The sequence below is a fragment of the Wyeomyia smithii genome, chromosome 1, assembly GCF_029784165.1.
Source record: "Wyeomyia smithii strain HCP4-BCI-WySm-NY-G18 chromosome 1, ASM2978416v1, whole genome shotgun sequence".
Lineage (NCBI taxonomy): Eukaryota > Metazoa > Arthropoda > Insecta > Diptera > Culicidae > Wyeomyia > Wyeomyia smithii.
Window position 1 is genome coordinate 12,243,530 of NC_073694.1, and position 21,526 is coordinate 12,265,055.

Here is a 21,526-nt window from a genome sequence, read left to right on the forward strand (position 1 = left end):
TCCCTGTGACGCAATCGGTGGTACTCTCAAACGAATGGCAAAGAAAGCAAGTTTTGCCTGAGATTACGGAAATACTCTTAAAACTCCAAGAGAACTTTACGACTGGGTAGTTCAATAAACAGATAACTAAATATAACTAAATTGTCAAACAACAAACTAAATTGTCAACAAAAATGTCAGAGGAACTAGAAGAACTATTCAGTCAAGTAAAACCTATACCTGGAACACAGAAATTTCATAATTTTGTACTTTTAAGTAATAATCAAATAGCAGTTAAAAGATATTCTAGTTCAGAAGATGATCCAAAAATATTTACTGTATTTAGTAGTGGTAACAAATAGATGCTAAGTGATTATGTTTGAAAATAAAACATTTGAATCATGAAGTAAAAAAATCGATTTTTTCTTCCATATTAACACCACTTTCATAGGTTAATTTATCAGGCAGGTTCATAAGATGTGAGAAGCATTCACATCTGTAATACAATGAATTTTAGGTACATGCATACACATAACATATTTAAATTAGGCATTGAGTTTAACTTGTTTTAAATTGTTTAAAACTAAAATAATCAAAACATAACAAGTATTTCATTCTATCAGGTTGTTTTACACTGAAAAAATAATATACCTTAGTTTTAGTTTGCGTTTTAATTTTTTATTTTTGAGAATAACTTTTTTTCCTTAAATATGCTCTAGTTGCGATGTATGACAAAATATAGCCAACAATGTTGTCTTTCACCAAAATTTTTTTTAGCCAATTCGGAGATGACCATTTTTTTTAAATCGATGTTTTGTGTTTAAATTGCATTTTTTTCGGTGTAGTACTTGATATATAATTTTTTTTATGAAAATTCAGACAATTTCCTAAATGTTACTTATAGAACACTTTCTTGTAGAATTTACCGTTTTTGAATTATATTGATTTACAAAAAATCGGCAAAAAAAGTTTCGCCCTTTTCAGAAGACAGTCTAGACTAATTTTGGAAAAAGTAAGTATGCAGAGATGCTTAATTAGGTGATGTCTTCACACCCGAAAAGTTTCAACCAATTCGGAGAGGGTGCTGCCAACCGCGGGTTCATTTGGCGCGAAATCCGTCTATAACATTTTAACATTCAGTCGACCGTGTTAGGGGAAGCAAGCAAGCGATCAGTCAGAACTAGAACTTTCAAACGCTGTGCTGATTCTAGGCTTCTGTACGCCATACTTTGGTCGCCAAACCACACTCGTGAAATCGGGTTTCGTTCTGACGTGGCTGATTTAGATTGCAGGAATTGCATGAGGGCCCGAACTCCTGTCCGAATCGTCAAAAAAAACGAATAATACATTTTTTTTTTGAAAAAATAGTACTTTACAACTTTGTGGTGATTCTATAAAAAGCTCAAACAAAATTTAATGAATCAGAAATTATGTTTTCATCGTCGGCATCATTCTAAACGAATCGACCTATATTGCAGCCATTCAGGAGCCACTTCGGGTGCTGCAAAAAAAAAAAACGCCTGCAAAACAGATGGAAACTGCTTAAAATAGGTTCGGGGTGATTGGAATAGCGTCCCTTGATTGGTAACTTTGTTAAAGTTTGCTAACATAGTTTTACAATATGAAAACAAGTTCTGACAGAGAAAAAGATAGAAAACAGATTGATATACTTTCTGTTTGAATTCACCCAACACATTTCGCGTATTTCGTTTCAATACACACGTGGTTCCTAAAGCTGCTTAGAATATGTTCCCTATCCTAGTTCAGTACAATTGCAAGAACGAATCTTATAAAACTTCATTTAGCATCATCGCATTCTGACATAAGCACCCTGACATTTAACGTTATGCTGTATTATGCCAGCGAGAATGTCAAAAATTTCCAGCTTCATTTTTTATTAAATATTTTTCGTCATCGTTCATTTTATCGATTAAAAAAACGTAGATAATCGTAAGTAACCGTTTTTGCGGATTGATTCGTTGAAAGAAGAAATTCTGAAAAATATATTTTTGAATGCACATTTGGTCGGTGTTAAGTCAGACCGGACCAAGTAGCATTTTGGTTATTTCGAGAAAAACGAGTTTGAAGTTTACTACTCTGTGAATTTTGATAATTTCCATATTTCCGCGTAATTTTGGTATTATGAGCTGGAGTTACTCTTTGACTGTATCATCAAAGATAACTAGAACAAGATACCTAACTTCCATATTTTTCATACATTTTGAATACGACCGTCATCGATCGTTGAGCTGCTCAAGATTGTATATGAAAAAGGTGTAGCAGTTTGGTCAGCTCGACGCTTAAGATAACATGCAGATTAATGATATTGTCATTTTTGCACTTAATGCTATTGCCATATTTTTTGCACTTCAAAGTACAAAATAAAAGTGTGACATTCACTGTCAGAGTGGGAGTTTATATTGAGGGGTTATATTTATTTTCAGGTCCCATTCTACCAACACTTGAAATTTGATATGTCGCAAGCCAGGTTTCAGCACCATTGTGCATATGGTCAGGTTCATCGGGGCACCCGATTTTTGCTTTATTAACCTCGGAAAGAGTGGAAAACTTGGCTGTGGAGCGTGCTCATAGCGGTTATCAAGAATTTCTGGTGGTACGCTCAATTTAAGATGATGCGCCGATTATTCTTGATTCTTCCGGACAGTTTCATGTTCGAGAACTAAACATTCGTACACATTATTATCATTTTTCGGATGGCAGCACCGTACAGTCGTCCACATGGATACTGAAAAAATTGTTTCACCTTTCAGCAGTCATGTCTTGGCCTTGTCGTCAGTTGATTTTGACGTTAAGTATACATCATATCAACAGTGTATAAATTAGTTCGACTTTTGCTCACACGACAGCAACGACAATCATGTCCGATGAATTCTGCAAGAGTCAGGTATCTTGTTCTAGTCATCTGTGGTATCATGTAAAGTGACAATTAAGAAAAACAGCGTTATGAATCTGACAATGACCGGTAACATAACTGACTAGGTGAAGTTGGTCCACTGTGACTGAACAAAAGAATGATATTTAATGAGTTGGTTCATTGTGACTGATCAAATATTCATAGCCAATCAATCAAACAGTTGAAAAGTTTTAAAATTTTATGTTTTGCTTCTTCAGCATACAATACAGGTTATATAAAATGTAATTGAACAAACTCAATGAATGTTTTCGCAACCATCCTCTCTCACTTTACTATCATTTTTATCAACCTTTTCAGGATATGATTTTTAGGTAGAATCGTTATTCTTGAGGTAAGAATCACTATTATAATCGGAACTTGTTTTAATAAATGCAAATTTTTGTGTTACTCACATTAAAGACTAACATTTTCTAGTTATTTGTTCAATCATAACCATTTACACCTTTTTCTTTTACTGGTAAAGTATACTCATTTGGCTAACGGGTTCTGGAACTTTTTTATAAGGTGCCTGGCAGCTTTGAAATCAACTTATGCTGACTTCAAACCAATACAAATAGTTTCGGTAATTACAACTTTTTTCTGTTTGGCACAATGGTCCACACTGTCTGAATACTATAAAGCGTGATATATGGTCAGCGTCAGCGTCAGCGATAGCAAAACTTGTCAAAAAATACATTCAAATCAAGTACATTTCTGTGTGTAAAACATACATTATTCCGATGAATGATGAAAGAAAGTATCCTCTAATAAAGAGAAATCCAAAAAATCGCTCAAATATTCGTCTATTTGCTGATTTTTACCAACATGTGACTGGGTTGTAGTGGCCAATAACCTAACACTTATTTCGTTCTGACTGAACACTATGATTGCTTTTCTTTGATCATTCAGTAAAAAATATGCCATAAGTTTTGCTATTTGAGAGATACATCAACTCTGGTTGTTGTGTGATGTAGCTTAAGTAAATCTTGATTCAATGCTATCATTAACTCGTTTTTTTTTTTTCCAATTTTGCGACTTGGTTCGGTCTGACTTAACACCGACTATTCTAGAAGCAAATTGCACATTTCTAAAAACAGAACGATTTTTTTAATGAAAAGCTCTAAAACACTGATTGACTCATGACTACATGACCACAATGCTTTAAATGCGAAAATCATCACCTTCTGATTTGATTTGTATTTTTGTCTTGCTTTTCCGTACCTTCAACGCACGGTGCGTCGCGGTAATATCAGTAGTGTAGTTCACCTTTTCACACACAGAGGAGTTACTTGTTCGAAAGGTGGCAGAAATTTAGTGACTGAGCTGACGAAAGTCAACAAAACTGACAAAACTGAAAGGCGATAAACGGATAAACTTGTGGTCCGGTCGCCACTCGTAAACATACATAAGATCAAATAAGAAATTCAACTAATAAATGTTTCAATATTTAGACTAATATTGGAAAAAAAAACCCAATTTCTTTAAGGTAAGCTTTAATCCCGTTTGTAGTTTTATCAATTCAAGCTGTAGCTGTTATGTTTTCAGTACAGTTTACGCAACACGCGAGACCCACCATGTTTCTCCGCCGCTCCGGTAGTCTCTCGCTAGTACTGCGACCGACGACGTTCGCGATTTCCCCGTTCTCAACAGCTACCGCCGCATCAGAAACCACTCACAAAGGGCGGGAAGAGTTTCGTACCGGCGAAAGTGATCCGGCCAACCACGACCAGTCGCATCTCGCTCGCTTCTATACCGTGCCGGCTGACGTTCAAAAACAGATCTACCTACACGGAGGCTACCCGAAGACCTTCGAGCGACAGATTAAAACTTTCACCGAAAGCTGTCTGATGGTGCGGCAGCCAGCGGTGGAAATTATCGACTATCTGCGTCGGACCGATTTTCAGCGACCTGCCAATCGGTTCGTGCTGTACGGTAAAGATGGTACCGGAAAGTCATTGGTGTTGGCACACCTGCTACATTACGGCTTCAAACAGGAATTTGTGTTGGTTCATGTCCCGTGGGTACCGAACTGGATGAAGCGACCGAAAGAGACGGCTAACTCTAGCAGTCATGAGGGTCAGCTGGATTTGCCCCTGGACGGGGCGGCTTGGTTGAGTCATTTTAAACACCAGAATGCTAAACTGCTAACGAAGCTCGACTTGAAGGTAAGCCGGGAATATGTTTGGAGTAAACGCGAGACGACTCCGGCAGGCGCGTCGTTGCTGGAGCTTGTTGAACATGGCATCAATCGGGTGAAATTTTCTTGTAATGCTATAGCCGCTCTTCTGGGTGAATTGCGGCAGCAATCAACCGAGGGAAAGCTGAAAACGATGGTTGTTATCGATGGATTTAATGCTTTCTTTCATCCGCATACGCGAATTCTGGCGGAAAATAAGGTTCGCGTGACACCGGACAAGTTGACGCTGACGAAACCTTTTTTGGATATCACTGCGCCCAGCTGGTCCAATGGGGTGTGCATCTTGGCCGTGGATCGAATGGCACTAACGGAGGATCGGATGGAGTCGGAATTGCCGATGTATTTGCTACGACGCGAGGGTTTCGAACATCTGGATCCGTTCGTTCCTGTTCGGGTGGATAACTATAGCGAGGAGGAGTTTCACAGTTGTGTGCAGTACTATCTGAACCGGAAGTGGGTGCAAATCACTAAGCCAGGGTTCGATAAAGAGCTGGAGTTTCTCAGCGGACGGAACCCGTTCAAGCTGATGCAGTTGTGTGCCAGTTTGTAGATAGGCAACCGTTCGTTGGGTGGTAATAAATAAGTTGCGCTTAGCTAAAAAGTTGCAGTGTAATTTTTGATATCACAGTGTTTTTTCTATTACTTAAAAAAATCATTTTGAGCACTCTGATGTTTTATTTTCATATTTAGAACTCTTAATTCAGTTGCAAATGATGTAAAATTATAACAGGCTTTGACCTAAGCCAAAAGCCAGAAAACGGTTAAAGTTCCTTAATTTCACCAGAAGTGCTAGAGGGATCACAACAGAGACAGCTCGCGCTTTAAAAAGGCAATAATCAATTCCAGAAGTAATCCACCCAAAGCCATCTGGAAGGCCATTGAATAATCCATTGATTATCCTTTCTAAGGAAAACTAATACCACAAACGGGCTGGCACAATTGGGTGTTGGTTTTCCCAACGAAAGTGAGAGAGTGAGAAAGAGAGTCCATAACCGTTCATTTTCTTTGGTTTTATTTTGTTTTGGTGTTTTTTTGCCCATTCCGATGCGGAACATTTACAGTCCGAAACCGCGAGGGTATTACGTTTGGCAGACAGCAAAGCAGGCGTTGCATTGCGTGGGTACTAATTTATTTACGACCATCTTCCACCGATAAATGGGCGCTTCTGTTTCCTTATAGTTTCGTTTGGACTAAAGCTAGTCCAGAGAAAACAGGCTGATTGTATTTCATGTACTGGAAATGTTGCTGTCTAACTTTGCTCGTTTTCCAGTATCGAACTATCTAACAAACTGGCACTTTGGTATCGAGGTTAGCCCCATTAAGATTTGCTAAATCGCTTTGGCTGCTTTTTATCTAAATATAGCCTCCGAAAGTAGTTTCCGATCCGGAAAAATCGGTATCCGAATTACCAATCAAATGGAGACGCTCGCTATTGCGGGACGTTTCCAGCAATAACGCACCCCCATCATAATTCCCAACAATAACATAAAACGGAGTAATAATAAAAAATAATGTGTGCGTGTGTGTACCGGAAACAAGAAAAGGACCTTTTCCGCTGTTATAGCAGCCGCCATAAGACATGCTGCTGAAACCAATTCTCCAAGGCACCTGTTGACGTCACCGGAAAGCATTAAAAGCATACAACAGCGACAAAAACAACACTCCGTGTAGAAGTAATTGGTTGCAGGTTAGATTTTCATACTGATTACAGTCTAAATCGAATACGCAAACGTAACAACAACAACAGTAACAATCGTTCACTTGAGACGTTTATGATTTTGTCGGGATTGGAAATGCGAACTGAAGCGTTCCGATCGTAGTTACCTTTGGCATACTATATTTGCCTCGAATGACAGTCACATTTCCAGTGTTTGTGTTTTTCACAGCCTCAGTCTTCCCGTGGTCGAACCAAGGGAAATTCCGTGTCCCAGACAGGTTCGTAGCATAATTTTCTAATGTCTTTGTTATTACGCTTTCAAGCAAGCAGAATGTGAAATAGAGACGTAAAGGTAAACCAGGTCAAGCAATTATTTTGAGTAAGAAACGAGAGTGAGGTTAATCAGAAGTCAGTTGGAGTCGTTTGGTTTAAGATAAAAGCTAGGTTCTGAGCATCCTTACATGTTTTTTTCTTTTCAATTTTAAGTATAATTCCGAAACCATGTTGCCATGATCAGATACGCGCACCTTTTTCCAATATTTGATACCTTTTTCAGCCAGGTCAAATTAAAAATCAAGGGATATTGAGTTTCATTTTTCATTTGATTGAATTTTGATTGTCTATCATGATGTCCGATCTGCCCAGTTCACAATGAAAAGTTATACGCTCAAGGCTATGGTACAAATGTTCACGTCACGGTTTGATGAAAATCGCCAATATAGCTGCTCAACTATATTAAATCTCAATATCAATAAAATTTTCACATGTTTGATATTTCATATAATCTCTGTCGACAATTTTTATTGATTCAAGTAGTACGATAGGACAAAGCATGTTTATTGACCATCACATGAGTCATTTCGATAGAGCTTTCCTCTTTCATCGTCGTTCATCTCCCTGGGCAATAGTGACGCCAGACAAAAGCTTGTTCAACTCCTCGTCATTACGAATTATCGACTGCAGTTGAAGCGGGATGATTCACGTTTCGTTATGATCTCTAGCAGCGTTCCCCGCCGACTTCAACACTTCTGCAACAAGATACTCGATTACAGTCGCCAGATCGACAGGTACTCCGAGCATCACCGCACATAATTACCATTATGCAGCAGCTGATGAGCTCAACCTACTGGGAATAGACGTTTCCCGTCAAAAGTTGTCAATTACCCAAATAATGTCTTAATTTTTAACACCGATCATTTAATTTTTTTTTCTTTGGGGCTTGCAACTACTGAAAAAAAAGCGAAAAATGCATATTTTACCCCATCCTGCCGAACACCCTTTTTTGCGTTCTACCCTTTTTCTTTTTAGCCCTTCACCATTTCGAAATTGACAGTGGATTTCATTAAATAAGGCAAATAAAGGTGAGGAGATAGCGGGAGCAGAATGTTAATGACACATTCCAGAGTAAAGCCCTATTTAGAGTTCCAAGCGAAGTGAAAATCTCATACAAAATGGTAATTTTTTCACGCTCGTGGAAAATGCAACCTGCAAAAATTTCACTTCGCTTGGAACTGTAAACAAATTTGATGCAGCGAAATCGAAGGTTGTAAATCTCATCTTTTTCACTTGGGTTTATTTTTTTCACGCATGCAAACGCTAGTGAAAAGGCAGTAGCAAGCGAAAACTTGCGTGCGTTTTTATTTTGTCGGTTACAGCCTATTTTCACTTCGCTCGGAGTGTAAACTCATAAATTTCGCTTCACCTGAACTGTAAACTGCAGGCTGGTGAAAAACCTGCGTGTTCCACAAACGGGTTTTCACGACAGATTTCGCAAGCGAAAATTTACGCTTTTTCACTTGTCAAATTTTTCACTTCGCTTGGTAAACTATGCTGTAACTATGCTTAACACGACACCACAAACTAACAGACGTAACACTGTAACCTAGCTCCATCGCCACAAAAAACGTGCATTTAAAATTTTCAATCGAATAACGCGAAAACGTCGTCTGGGGCGCTGTCATGCAATCTCATACATATTTTGTAGTTCCCCATTTGACACATGCAGTAACGCTGGCGCTGATGTCGAAACACATGACGCAGCGCGAACAGAACAGCAGATGGTGCTAGTGTTACCAACGTAAAGTACTGAAATCATCCGAACGATGATTTTATTGAAAATTTGTTCGACGTGTTATGTCTGTTAGTCTGTGGTATCGCCTTGAGGTACGGATGGGGTACCGAGTCATATGCCTTCTCATAGTCGATGTTGTTAGGAAATACACCATATGCCGACATCATTCATGCGCCCCTCGTATTGCGTGGCTCACTCACAATCAGCTCACAATCGGATTGAGTGATATTTTTTGGACAAAAGCATTTCGAACTGTGAAGTGGACATTTTTTTTTTGCTTTGCCAAAACTAATCCTAGCACCATGGCATCGAACGCGAGCTTGAGCGTAGAAAAATTAAATGATTTTAACTACGAGCTCTGGAAGTTTCGTATGGAGCTAGTGCTGTTTGGAGAAGGAGTCAAAAATGTCGCCGATGAAGAGAAGCCGGAAGCGCCGAATTCGTCCTGGACCTACAAAGACGGAAAAGCTCGGGCTCTGATCGGCCTCTCAATCGAAGATGGCCAGACGTGCCAAGTACTACACTGCACCACGGCTCGCCAGATGTGGACTTCACTGAAAAACTATCACGCACGGTCATCGCTTGCCACTAAAATTCAAGTTTTGCGGAAGCTTTTCCGGATGCACTTGCCGGAGAATGGGAATATGGCCGATCATTTGGCAAATATCACGCAACTGTCTAATCGGCTGTCGAATATGGGTGATGCGCTGAAGGACTACTGGCTGGTTGCCATTATTTTGTCGAGCCTTAACGATTCCTACGACGGGTTGATCACGGCGTTGGAAAGCCGCCCCGAGGTTGAGTTAACACTGGAATTTGTGAAGGGCAAGTTGCTTGACGAATGGCGAAAGCGGTGCGAGTAGTCCGGTGGCAGCGTTAGAGGAAGTGAAGAAAAAGTACTGAAAACGGAAGTGAGTCAAAAGAAGCAAAAGAAGAAGGAAAAAGTGTGCCACTATTGTGGTAAAGAAGGACATTTCCGCCGGGACTGTCGAAAGCTGGAATACGACAAGAAGAAGGAGCGTGATAAACATCACAAAGCGGTTAGAGTGGTTAGAGAAAAAGAATCTGACGAGGTGTGTCTGGCTGCTGGTCTGCTAGCTGGTCGTTCCGGCGACGTTGTGTGGTGTCTAGACTCGGGAGCCACATCGCATATGACCAGTGACGCATCGCTTCTTGAAAATGTGACGGAAATAGATTCGACGATTGGCCTTGCTGATGGCAAACATATCGCGGCGGTAGGTGTTGGCTCGAGCAGATTTCGTTCGCTGAATGGAAATGGTAAGGAGGTGCCTGTGACCGTCAAGCAGGTGTATCATGTTCCAGCGTTGGCCGGAAATCTTCTGTCGGTAAGCCAACTAACCGACGAGGGATGTTCTGTCTTGTTCAATAGAACTAACTGCGAAGTCCAGAAAAATGGAAAGGTTTTGCTCCAGGCTGAAAGAAGCGGAAAGTTGTACCGGCTGAAACTTTTTGTGCAGAAGGCATTCACGGCGACTTCAGGCCACAATCCGAATTGCATTCATGTGTGGCATCGTCGTCTTGGCCATCGTGATAAGCAAGCTGTGGAGAAAATCGTCCGAGAGAATTTGGGAACCGGTCTGAACTTGCAGGAATGTGATGTAAAATCCGATTGTAGAGTGTGCTATGAAGGCAAAATGAGTCGCGCACCGTTTCCAAACAAATCTGTGTCCACATCCGGCGCCATTGGAGATCTCGTTCATACCGATTCATGTGGGCCTTTGGAGGTAGCAACTCCCAGCGGAAATCGTTATTTGATGACGATGGTTGACGATTACAGCCGGTATTGCGTTTTATATCTGCCAAATAACAAGTCTGAGGCTGCCGACAAAATCGTCGAGTATTCGAAGATGATGCAGAACCAGTTTGGAAAATTGCCAAAAGTGATCCGCTCAGATGGAGGCGGAGAGTATTCCGGCAATGACTTGAAAAGATTTCTGACGACGAATGGAATTCGACTGGAACAGACAGCCCTGTATAGTCCGCAACAAAACGGGACAGCTGAGCGGAAGAATCGCAGTTTGCAAGAGATGATGCGATGTCTCCTGACGGAAGCTGGTCTGGGCAAACAATACTGGGGTGAGGCAGTGTCAACTGCCAATTTCCTGCAAAACTTGCTGCCGACTGCTGCGATAGAAGCTACGCCGTACAAACGTTGGTGGAGGAAGAAACCCAATTTTTCTTTCCTGCGTGTGTTCGGCACCGAAGCGTATGTTCACGTACCGGACGATAAAAAAAGCGAAAAAGATGGTGTTCGTCGGGTATACCGACGGAAGAAAGGCCTATCGTTTTTTAGACCCCACGAAGAACCGTGTCACCTTTAGCAGGGACGCCAAGTTCCTTGAGCTGGCTAGTGGCACTCACGAGGAACTTCAATCTGGTACAAGCTTTATTCCTCCTGCAAAAAGTAACGCTATTTTGAAGCTGCCTGCTTTCGACGAGAATGACGGGAACGAACCGGAAGAAGCTGGGGATCCAGAAGATGACTCCGATGATAGCAATAAGTTCCACAGTTCTGCAAAGACCGAGTCCGGTTTCGAAGGATTCAAACCGGATGAAATTTTTCGTCGATCATCTCGCATCAACAAGGGGATTGCCCCTCGTCGTCTTATTGATAAGACATTCTATGTTCAGGCTGCAGACGATGAGCCGCAAAGCTTGGAAGCGGCATTATCTGGCCCGGACAAAGAGCAATGGAGAGCTGCGATGAAGGAGGAGTTGGATTCCCACGATCGGAATGGCACGTGGGAGCTCACCGAACTTCCACTCGGTCGCAAGGCAGTCGGCTGTAGGTGGATCTATAAAATCAAAAGGAGTGCGGCCAATGAGATCGTTAAATATCGTCTAGTCCCAGGGCTACACACAGAAGTATGGGCAGGATTTTGAGTAACATTCGCACCTGTAATCCAGCAAACCACCCTACGAGCTTTGCTAGCAGTAGCATCCCAACGTAGTTTAGTGCTTCGACAGCTGGACGTCAAGACAGCATATCTTTACGGAAATTTGGCAGAAGAACTGTACATGAAACAACCGCCTGGTTTCATCGAGAAGGGTAAAGAACGGCTAGTGTGTAGGCTTCGCCGCAGCATCTATGGGCTCAAACAATCAGCCAGGTGCTGGAACCAGCATCTACATAGCGTTTTGCTGAGCTTAGGATTTATTATTATTATTATTATTATTTATTTGTAAAGTCATCTGACACATGTATGGTCTTAATGATAAAATAAATCTAAGTTACAAACATAATTACACTAAACATCTTAAAATAGTTGTCGTCTACAAGAGAGTCGTCGTTTAAAGGCATCAATCGAAATCCCAAAGTCGAAAAGTTCGTAGACAGCATTGAATTGTGCGGCCATAAATCGAATTGGATTAAACAGCCCATAGTTCACTCTGCTATGCTCGAGTGTTTCAAGTCCTAGGAGCTTACATCGAGCTTCATACGAGGGTAAGTCTAACGGGTTGTTCCAGGGTAGCATGCGAAGTGCGTATCGAAGAATTTTTTTCTGGACAGACTCGATTCTAGCGATCCAGTTTGCTTGTGATGGGCACCAGACTACCGAGCAAGACTCGAGGATAGAGCGCACTAGCGAACAGTAGAGCGATCGAAGGCAGTAAAGATCCAGAAACTCATTAGCTATCTTGAAAATAAATCCCAGCTGACGATTAGCCTTTGAGATCATTTCATCAAAGTGTAGACGAAATGTTAGCGCACAATCAAGTTTTACACCAAGATCACGAATGTGAGCTACCCGTTGCAATGTATGATTAAGTATGGTGTAATCGAATAAGACTGGATTCAGCTTGCGGTGAAATGTTATTACGTTGCACTTCTGAACACTTAGTGTCAACAGATTCTTCGTGCACCCTGCCTCAAATTCGTTGATCAAACGTTGTAGTTCCAGACAGTCGGATAAGGCTTTGATTACCGCGAATATTTTAACATCATCTGCGTAAAATAGGCGACACCCAGGTGGCAGTAAAGAGGAAACTTCGTTAATGAACAGAGTGAAAAGCAGGGGACCTAAATTGCTTCCTTGTGGGACGCCAGAAAGATTCGTGAAATATTCTGACTCTTCGGAACCAATTTTCACGCAGAGATCTCGGTCCGTCAGGTATGATTTAATCCATTTTACGAGATCACCAGAAACCCCAAGTTTCTCTATCCTACTCAGTAGAATTCTGTGGTCGACTCGATCGAAAGCAGCTTTCAGGTCTGTGTAAACAGCGTCTACTTGTTCCCCGTCACCCAGACGGCTCAAACAAAAAGAGACAAATTGAGTCAAATTCGTTGCTACAGATCTTTTGGGAAAGAAGCCGTGCTGATCCACGAAAATGTATTGAGAGCTACAAACAAACAACGCTTCATGGACGATGATTTCAAACACCTTCGAACAAGCACAAAGTGACGTGATTCCGCGATAGTTTTCGATATTTCGTTTGTCTCCTTTTTTGTGTACTGGAAACATTATCGATTTCTTCCACATCGTTGGAAATGTTTTCTGTTAAGGGAAAGATTCAGTATAATAACTAGAGGTCGAATAAGCGCTGCCATGCATTTTTTGAGAACGCAAGAGGGAATCCCGTCAGGTCCAGCAGAACACGAATATTTCAGTTTTTTTATAGCTTTTTCAACTAGATGATCGGTCACGTGGAAGATATTCAACTGAAGGAGATCACGTGGAGTGTTTTCGATAGCAGCGTTTATCTGTGCGTCTGAAGCAATGACCGAATTAAACGCATCCTTGAAATGCGCAGCAAAAAGTACGCATTTTTCGCGCGATGTGCTGGCCTCTTCGTCTTTTAAGAACATGCATACTGGTAAACCTTCCTCTTTTTTCTTAGAAGTCACAAATGACCAGAACAGTTTCGGGTTTTAACGAAGGCTTGCTTGCTTGTGCAAGGTATATCGTCGGTACAAGAAACGATTGTAGGAGCGGTAATTATTACTAGCCAAGCTGAACTGCTATTTAGAGAGTGGGCAGCGTAGTCTACTGTAAGCGCGTAAAGCAGAAGATCTCAGATGTTTCAGACGTCGCAAATGTGCATTGCCCCAAGGTGGCTTTCGATGAGGTTGGCGGACAGGTACCGAGTCTGATATCAGTTGTTTCAAAATATGTGTGAAGTGATTGACCGCATCGTCAACATTTTCGAACAACTCTAAGCGACGCCAATCGACACGCATAAGTGCCGCGCTGAGGGACGCGAAATTAGCTCTACCAAAATCCAGGTTATTTTCGTCCAGAGTTTCAACGAATTCAATGGGTGCGGAGGGCTGAACAGTAATTTCAATTTCGGGGTGGTCAGCGTCAAGTGAAGTCAAAGGCTCAGCAGCTTCCCGAACGCAGCAAACCGGGAACGTACATTCATTGACCAAAACTAAGTCAAGTAGGCGAGAATTTCTGTTTGTAACATGATTGATCTGCACGAAACCCTGCTCACTAAAACCATCCCGGAGAGGTGCACAAGCAACAGATATACGAGACTTCAAGCTGTAAACTGTTGGTGGCGCATTCATCGGGAAGCTCCAAACTAAACCTGATTGATTATAATCACCAAATAACAATACCAGATCACATAGACTAAGGTTGGAGGTAATTGCTTCTACTGAACGTATGTGGTCCCTGATGCAAATTTGGTCACCTCTGCGGTTGGGAGGCAGATAAATGACGCCAACACTCAGTGATTGATGCGGTAGCTTCACTCTGATCCAAATCTGCTCGAGCGTGTTACAGATAGGAATAGGGTCGATATATGCACTCAATCTTGCTGACACAGCAATAAGTACGCCGCCGCCACGTGATTTGTTGCTGTTTTGTGAACTCCGGTCACAACGAAATACTGAAAAATTCCCGCCAAACAATTGCGCTGAGTAGATTTTCTCATCTAGCCATGTTTCAGTCAGTACGATGATGTCGAATTCGGATTCAGCCACACCGATGAACACTTCGTCGATTTTAGTGCGTAATCCACGAACGTTTTGGTAATAAATCGATATACCATCCTTCATCGTACCACGTGCAGATGGCGCAGATGGTGGAAGAGTAACGCAACTGGAAGATGAAGCCTCCTCAGAGAGTAAATCAATGTCAACGGTAGAATACTTGCCGGAGCTGGCATCCTGGAAGATCCCACCACTCATTCCGACCGCAGGATCGGGACGGCTATGTTGATCGCTGGCTGCAAGAGGCTCGACTGGGTTAGACGAATGGGGGACTTCCGTAAAGCTTTGCACATTGCGTCCCGATGTTGTAGGTGACATCACGTTAAAGGTGGTAGTAAGATCGCTGCTGACTCGTTCATGGTTGCTAAAATTCATCGTCAAATCAGGAAACGAAATCTGTTCACACGAATTACAATACTTGCCTGGTGAGGCGGGTCGGAAAACCCCGTTCCTCCAACCGATAACAGGACCGAGACGACTAAGATGAGGGCTGGCTGCGAAAGACGCGACTGCATCGGGGGGTAAGGGGCTTCCTCAAGGCTCAAAACATTGCGTCTCGGTGGCGGTCGGGCGTGGATTATGTCCTCACAGGGAGCTGTTGACGTGGTGTGCCATGTTCCGAATCCGAACGATTGCGAAATTTTATTGAACCGTAGTCTTCAAATTCACGAAACAATAATCCTTCTGGCCATGTTGACGATTCAAGTGCTTTCGATTTCACTGCGGGATCGATACCAATTTTGAAGGAGACAAAATTCATAGTACTTGTGTCCATTCCCCTGGGGACCAGCTTAACAACTGTAGGTTCGGTTGTGATTTCCAGATTGGCCTTAACCATAGATGTAACAGCATCGATAGAGACATCCGGGCGAATTCGAGATAGGTACAGCCAAAATTTTTGCTTCTCATCAGCGTAACTACTAGTAGAGACAGACACGATGCTCTCCCCTAAAGGTTTAGATCCTACCTGAGAGTCACTGACGGCCCGGGCTGATCCATCAAGTCCGCGCAGACGCTTATTTGCTCGGCGTATCCCTGGCAAAGGCCAGTTTGGTGTTAATGCGGTTGTTGTTTTGGGGGCAAGCTGTTTAATTTCTTGTCGCAGTTCATCTATTGCGCTTGTAAGCGACGAGAGCGGTGAAGTTTCATCGGCTCGACGAGACATCATGCGAAAGTGTGAATTTCCAAAGAGATCTGCGCATTCATCACACATCCAATACAGATTTTTCTTGTTTGATGCAAAATAATTCGACAGAGCACGAGAGACACCTGAGCACGAATTGTTCATATGAAACATTGCTCCACAATATCCACGGCAGGTGACAAAGTCGATGCCATTAATTGCATCATTGCATTTTTTACATATTTTTGCCATGACTAGCGGGGATCAGGTCGCCTTCAAGCAGGCAGAACGAACAAAAACGGATGATGCTGTGCTGCTACTCTAGCCAAACAATAGCAATGCCAGCAAGAAGCACTATTCACTGGAGATCGAAAATCCTAAAATCTCGCACTATGACACTGTACTTCACTCTACTGACGATCACAGGTTGATCAATTAAACGCACGAAAGTTCAAATTAATATTTCAGCAAGGTAGAACGGTAAAAATACTTAATCGAAAATGAGCAATAAAATCACGTAAACACAACGATGCAGTGATGCCAATATACGCAGAGTAAAGCGGATCAGTGTTTGTACACCAAGATCGTTAGTGGACTTAGAGTCTATCTGCTCGTCAATGTCGACGACATATTGGTCGCCTGCCAAGAATCTTCGGAGATCGACCGAGTGACCAAAGCATTGAGTGCAAAGTTCGACATTACCGATTTAGGAGAGCCAAGCTTCTTTTTAGGTTTGGAAATTCAGCGACAGAACGGGAAATACAGCATATGTCTGGAGAGCTACATCGACAAAATCACTGCAAGATTCGGACAACAGAACGCCAAGACTACCAACTGTCCGATGGATACTGGGTACACTTCATCGATTGATACCAGCTCACCGTTCCCGGATAACACGGCTTACCGTAGTCTAGTTGGTGCCCTGCTTTACGTCAGTGTTAGCGCTCGTCCCGATATCGCCGTGAGTGCATCCATCCTTGGTCGGAAGGTGTGCGCTCCAACCGAAAACGATTGGGTTGCTGCGAAGAGAGTGCTTCGTTATCTAAAATCAACAAAAGGGGCTAAGCTGCAATACACGAACAACCAGGGACTTTACGGATTTTCAGATGCTGATTGGGCTGGCGATAGTAGCACTCGTCGGTCCACAACAGGCTACGCTTTCCTCTATTCAGGGGGAGCAATCTCCTGGGGCAGCAGGATCCAGCACAATGTCACGCTTAGCTCTATGGAGTCCGAGTACGTTGTTGGTAAATTTCCAGTATCGGTGCGCTGATGAACTTTTCGCCCATCTATAACCAAATACTCTTTACTAGTGAACAAAGAAGGTCCCGTGTCGACCTGTCATATTTTTTCTCTTTCTTTTGTACAACAATACGAATAAAACACGTTTTCACAGCAAAGTATATTTTTCACGTTTTCTAACGCGGATTACAATTCCCTGCGATTATATTTCACTGCATTGGCCAGGGATTGGCCGACAGGTTTTGGTCCCAGTATCAGACCGTGAGAATTGTAGCGTTTTTGTCGCGAAATTCGGAAAAGTTTTTTCGGTCGACGGCGTTAGGTGTTTTGTTCGGTTCGTGCGTGTTGTGTGGTGGCAAAATGGCGGACCTAGGAAAGTTTTCGTTAGTTAAACTTAACAACACGAACTACGCTACATGGAAATTTCAAATGGAAATGTTTCTTGTGCGAGAGGACCTTTGGCATGTCGTTGCACAACCAAAACCGGAACCGGAGACATCGGTATGGCAAAAAGCTGATAGAAAAGCTCGCGCTACGATCGGCTTGTGTCTTGAGCAGACTCAGTACACCATAATAAAAGATTGTGCTAGTGCTGTTGCGGTATGGAATGCTTTGAAAGCATACCATGAGAAGTCGTCGACAACTTCACAGTTGTCACTATTGAACCGGCTGTGTGACACCAAGCTTCCGGAGGGCGGTGACGTCGAAAAACACTTGCTTGAGATGGACTCAGTGTTTGAGCGGCTTCAGAATTGCGGACTGAATCTGGATGAAAAATTAGAAATTGCAATGATGTTGCGCAGTATGCCCGATTCGTACCATAGTTTTTCATCGGCGTTAGAGGCACGACCCGATGAAGAAATAAAGTTGGAATTTGTCCGGTCAAAGCTGGTGGATCAGTATCAGAAGCGATTGCAAAGAGAAGGGAAACAAGTTGTTGGTGAACAGGTACTGAAAACGCAAAAGGTAAACAGAGACATTGTTTGCTTCTTTTGCAAAAAGCCCGGTCATTTCAAGAAGAATTGTCGGAAGTGGCAAGCGGCAAAAGATAAGCAACCGGTACCAGGGTCTTCTGGAAACAACGCAGGCAGCTCGGGTCGGAGCAATAATCAGCCAGTGAAAGCGAAACAGGCTAACTCGAACACGGAAGCCGTGAGTTTTTTCGCGCAGGAGGAGACTCATGTTATTCGTTCGGCAGTGAAGCAAAATCATTTCTGGACGGTGGATAGTAGTGCTTCGTGCCACATGACTAGCTGCGACAGTTTTTTCGAAACCCTGGACGATTCGTCGAGTGTGCAGGTTATGTTAGCGAACGGGAAGTGTACTAAATCCGGTGGGCATGGCGCTGGTACTGTGTCAGGTTTCAATAGTTCGGGAAAGCAGGTGAATATCCGTCTCGATAATGTCCTGTACGTACCGGAACTCGATAGTGGACTCCTGTCGGTGAGTAAAATTGCCGATAAAGGCTTTAATGTTATATTTAAGCAAAATTGCGTTGAGATCCATGATGAGTCCGACAAGATTGTCGCTGTGGGTGAACGTAATGGTGGATTATATGTGTTGAAAAATTCGGAGCATGTTGCAGTAGCTGCAGGTGGTAGTCACACTATGCATTGCCAGCATACGTGGCATAGACGATTCGGTCATCGGGATCCAACGATTATAGACCGAATACAGAAGGAAAACTCAGCTACAGGTATGAAATTAGTGAACTGCGATATGAAAGTCGTGTGTGAACATTGCTTGGAAGGGAAGATGGCGCGCTTGCTGTTCCCACAGCAAGCAGAACATAGAGCGAGTCAACCACTAGAGCTCATTCATACAGACCTCTGCGGGCCAATGAGTAACGTTACACCTGGGGGAAACAAGTATTTTATGGTGCTCATAGATGATTTCAGTCGCTATCTTGTTTTGTATTTGTTGAAAGATAAGGCGGAAGCAAAGGAATGTATTAAAAGCTTTGTCAGGTTTGTTGAAAATAAATTCCAGCAGAAACCACGAATAATTCGTTCTGATCGTGGTGCAGAATTTGTTAACAAGGAGCTACAACAATTTTATCGCGAAGAGGGTATTCAAATGCAGCTGACTGCTGGCTATTCCCCGCAGCAGAATGGCGTCGCTGAACGTCGGAATAGATACTTGCAGGAAATGGCAGTATGTATGCTGCTGGATGCAGGACTGGGAAAGCAGTACTGGGGTGAAGCAATTGCGGCGGCAGCTTACATTCAAAATCGCTTGCCTTCGCGGGTTGTACAGAAAACGCCAATGGAGTTATGGTGTGGAGAGAAGCCTAACTTGAGTGAGCTAAAGGTTTTCGGGTGTGAGGCGTACGTTTATGTGCCTGATGATAAACGTAGCAAGTTGCAGAGCAGAGCCGAAAAGTTGACCTTCGTAGGGTATGCTTGTGGATCGAAAGCGTACAGATTTCTCAACAAGCGTACGGGAAAAATTACCATAAGTCGTGATGCGAGGTTTCTCGAGCTCGGCGTGAAGGTGCAGGAGGAGCCAAGCAATAGCTCAAGGCAGAAAGCTGAAGTGAGTGATGGAGATTCAATGAAGAATCGGGAAATTGGTGATGTGCAATGTGGAGAAAATGGCGATAATCATGATTTAGTGAGTGACTCTTCCTCGGACATGAATTCGTCAGATGAAAAATACCATGATATTGATGACACATATAACGAGGCTGGTAGTGCTAGTGATGAATTGCAAGGGAGAAGATCACAACGGGCGAATGCCGGAGCTATACCGAAACGGTTTGATGATTACGTGGTAGGTGTTGCGAAGATTCAGTAGTGTGAACCAAAGAATTTTAAGGATGCAATGAAAAGCGTGAATAAAGATGAGTGGGTAAAGGCAATGAACGAAGAATACCAGTCGTTAATATCGAATGGCACGTGGACTCTCGTTCCATTACCACCCGGTCGTCACGCGATTGGATCGAAGTGGGTATATAAAGAAAAGAAGGATCCAACGGGGCAAACAATTCGTTTTAAGGCACGCATGGTTGCTCAAGGTTATGCGCAACGATTTGGTGAAGACTTCAGTGAAGTGCATGCACCGGTAGCACTGCAACAGACATTCAGGGTATTGTTAACTGTTGCAGGACACCAAGGCCTTAAAGTGCGGCATGTTGACGTTAAAAACGCGTACTTAAACGGAGTGTTGCAAGAAAAATTTTCATGCGTCAACCTCCGGGTTATTCGGTAACGGGCAAAGAAGAACTAGTGTGCAAATTGAACAGAAGCCTCTACGGACTCAAGCAAGCCGCAAGAGTCTGGAACTCAACCGTTAAGGAAGTGTTGGTCGGCCTCGGTTTTCGTCAATCGGAGTCAGATGCTTGTTTGTTTACCAAGCAACTAGCTGATGGCGTGTGGATCTATCTATTAATTTACGTGGACGACATGATTGTTGTTTGTAAGGATGAAGACCAAATTAAGCGACTAGAGAGGCAACTACAACAGAGTTTTGACATTTCATCTCTCGGTGAGGTGAGCCATTTTCTTGGCATCGAAGTGACAAAAGATTCGGATGGGTTCTACGCAATCAATCAACAGTGTTTTATACGAGAGATTGCGGATCGGTTTGGGCTTATCGGTGCGAAAACATCTAGATATCCGCTAGACCCCGGATATTTCAGACAGCAAGAAGGAGAAGCACTGGCAGATAACGTTCAGTATCATAGTCTGGTTGGTGCGCTGTTGTACGTAGCGACTAACTCAAGACCAGACATAGCAGCATCCGTGTCAATCCTCAGCAGAAAAACTAAACAACCAATGCAGCGAGACTGGGTGGAACTAAAGCGAGTAGTACGTTATTTAATGGCTACGCAGGATTGCCAGCTGAAATTTAGCAGTGATGCAACGAAGAACTTGGAACTGATCGGGTACAGTGATGCGGACTGGGCTGGGGACACAACCGATAGGAAGTCCACCAGCGGCTTTGTGTATCAGATTGGTAAAGCAAGCGTAAGTTGGGCAAGCCGCAAACAGGGATGTGTAACAACATCTACCATGGAAGCTGAGTATGTAGCTCTCTCGGAAGCTGCACAGGAAGCGGCTTGGATGCGAAGACTATTATTGGAGTTGGGACACAAACAACAATCTCCTACAGTGGTCAATGAAGACAATCTTAGCTGTATCGATTTTGTGTCGCTTGAGAGGCAGAATAAAAGAAGTAAGCATATCGATACGAAATACCATCATGCCAAGAGCCTAGTTTCTAGTAAGACGATTCAACTGTGCTATTGCTCGACGGAAAATATGGTGGCTGATTTTTTTACCAAGCCACTAGGATCAGTGAAGATGCAGCATTTCAGGCAAATGCTTGGGCTACGTCAGAAGAGAGAAGAAAAGTAATCAGCGAGGAGGAGTGTTGGTAA

At 42.9% G+C, this 21,526-nt stretch overlaps 2 protein-coding genes across 3 annotated transcripts; both read left to right on the forward strand.

Annotated features, from left to right (window-relative positions):
- The first annotated feature begins 4,220 nt into the window (after window positions 1-4,220).
- Window positions 4,221-5,691, forward strand: LOC129717482 (28S ribosomal protein S29, mitochondrial). 2 transcript variants are annotated; one of them, XM_055667398.1, is made up of 2 exons: window positions 4,221-4,379; window positions 4,439-5,691. In XM_055667398.1, exon 2 carries the CDS (start codon window positions 4,468-4,470, stop codon window positions 5,638-5,640), a length of 1,173 nt encoding a protein of 390 aa, XP_055523373.1. In that variant the 5' UTR covers window positions 4,221-4,379; window positions 4,439-4,467; the 3' UTR covers window positions 5,641-5,691. The 2 variants fall into 2 exon arrangements, with proteins under 2 accessions (XP_055523373.1, XP_055523372.1); XM_055667397.1 differs by having other exon boundaries at window positions 4,444-5,691.
- Window positions 5,692-16,153: 10,462 nt separating this feature from the next.
- Window positions 16,154-17,176, forward strand: LOC129716575 (uncharacterized). Its single transcript, XM_055666410.1, has 2 exons — window positions 16,154-16,213; window positions 16,457-17,176. The coding sequence occupies exons 1-2, from the start codon at window positions 16,154-16,156 to the stop codon at window positions 17,174-17,176; spliced, it is 780 nt and encodes a 259-aa protein (XP_055522385.1).
- The last annotated feature ends 4,350 nt before the right edge of the window (window positions 17,177-21,526 follow it).

Coding starts and splice junctions, on each gene's coding strand:
- LOC129716575 (XM_055666410.1), top strand. CDS start 16,154: ATGACTAGCGGGGATCAGGTCGCCTTCAAGCAGGCAGAACGAACAAAA. Junction 16,214..16,456: donor GAACAAAAACGGATGATGCT/GTGCTGCTACTC, acceptor CAATATACGCAG/AGTAAAGCGGATCAGTGTTT.
- LOC129717482 (XM_055667398.1), top strand. CDS start 4,468: ATGTTTCTCCGCCGCTCCGGTAGTCTCTCGCTAGTACTGCGACCGACG.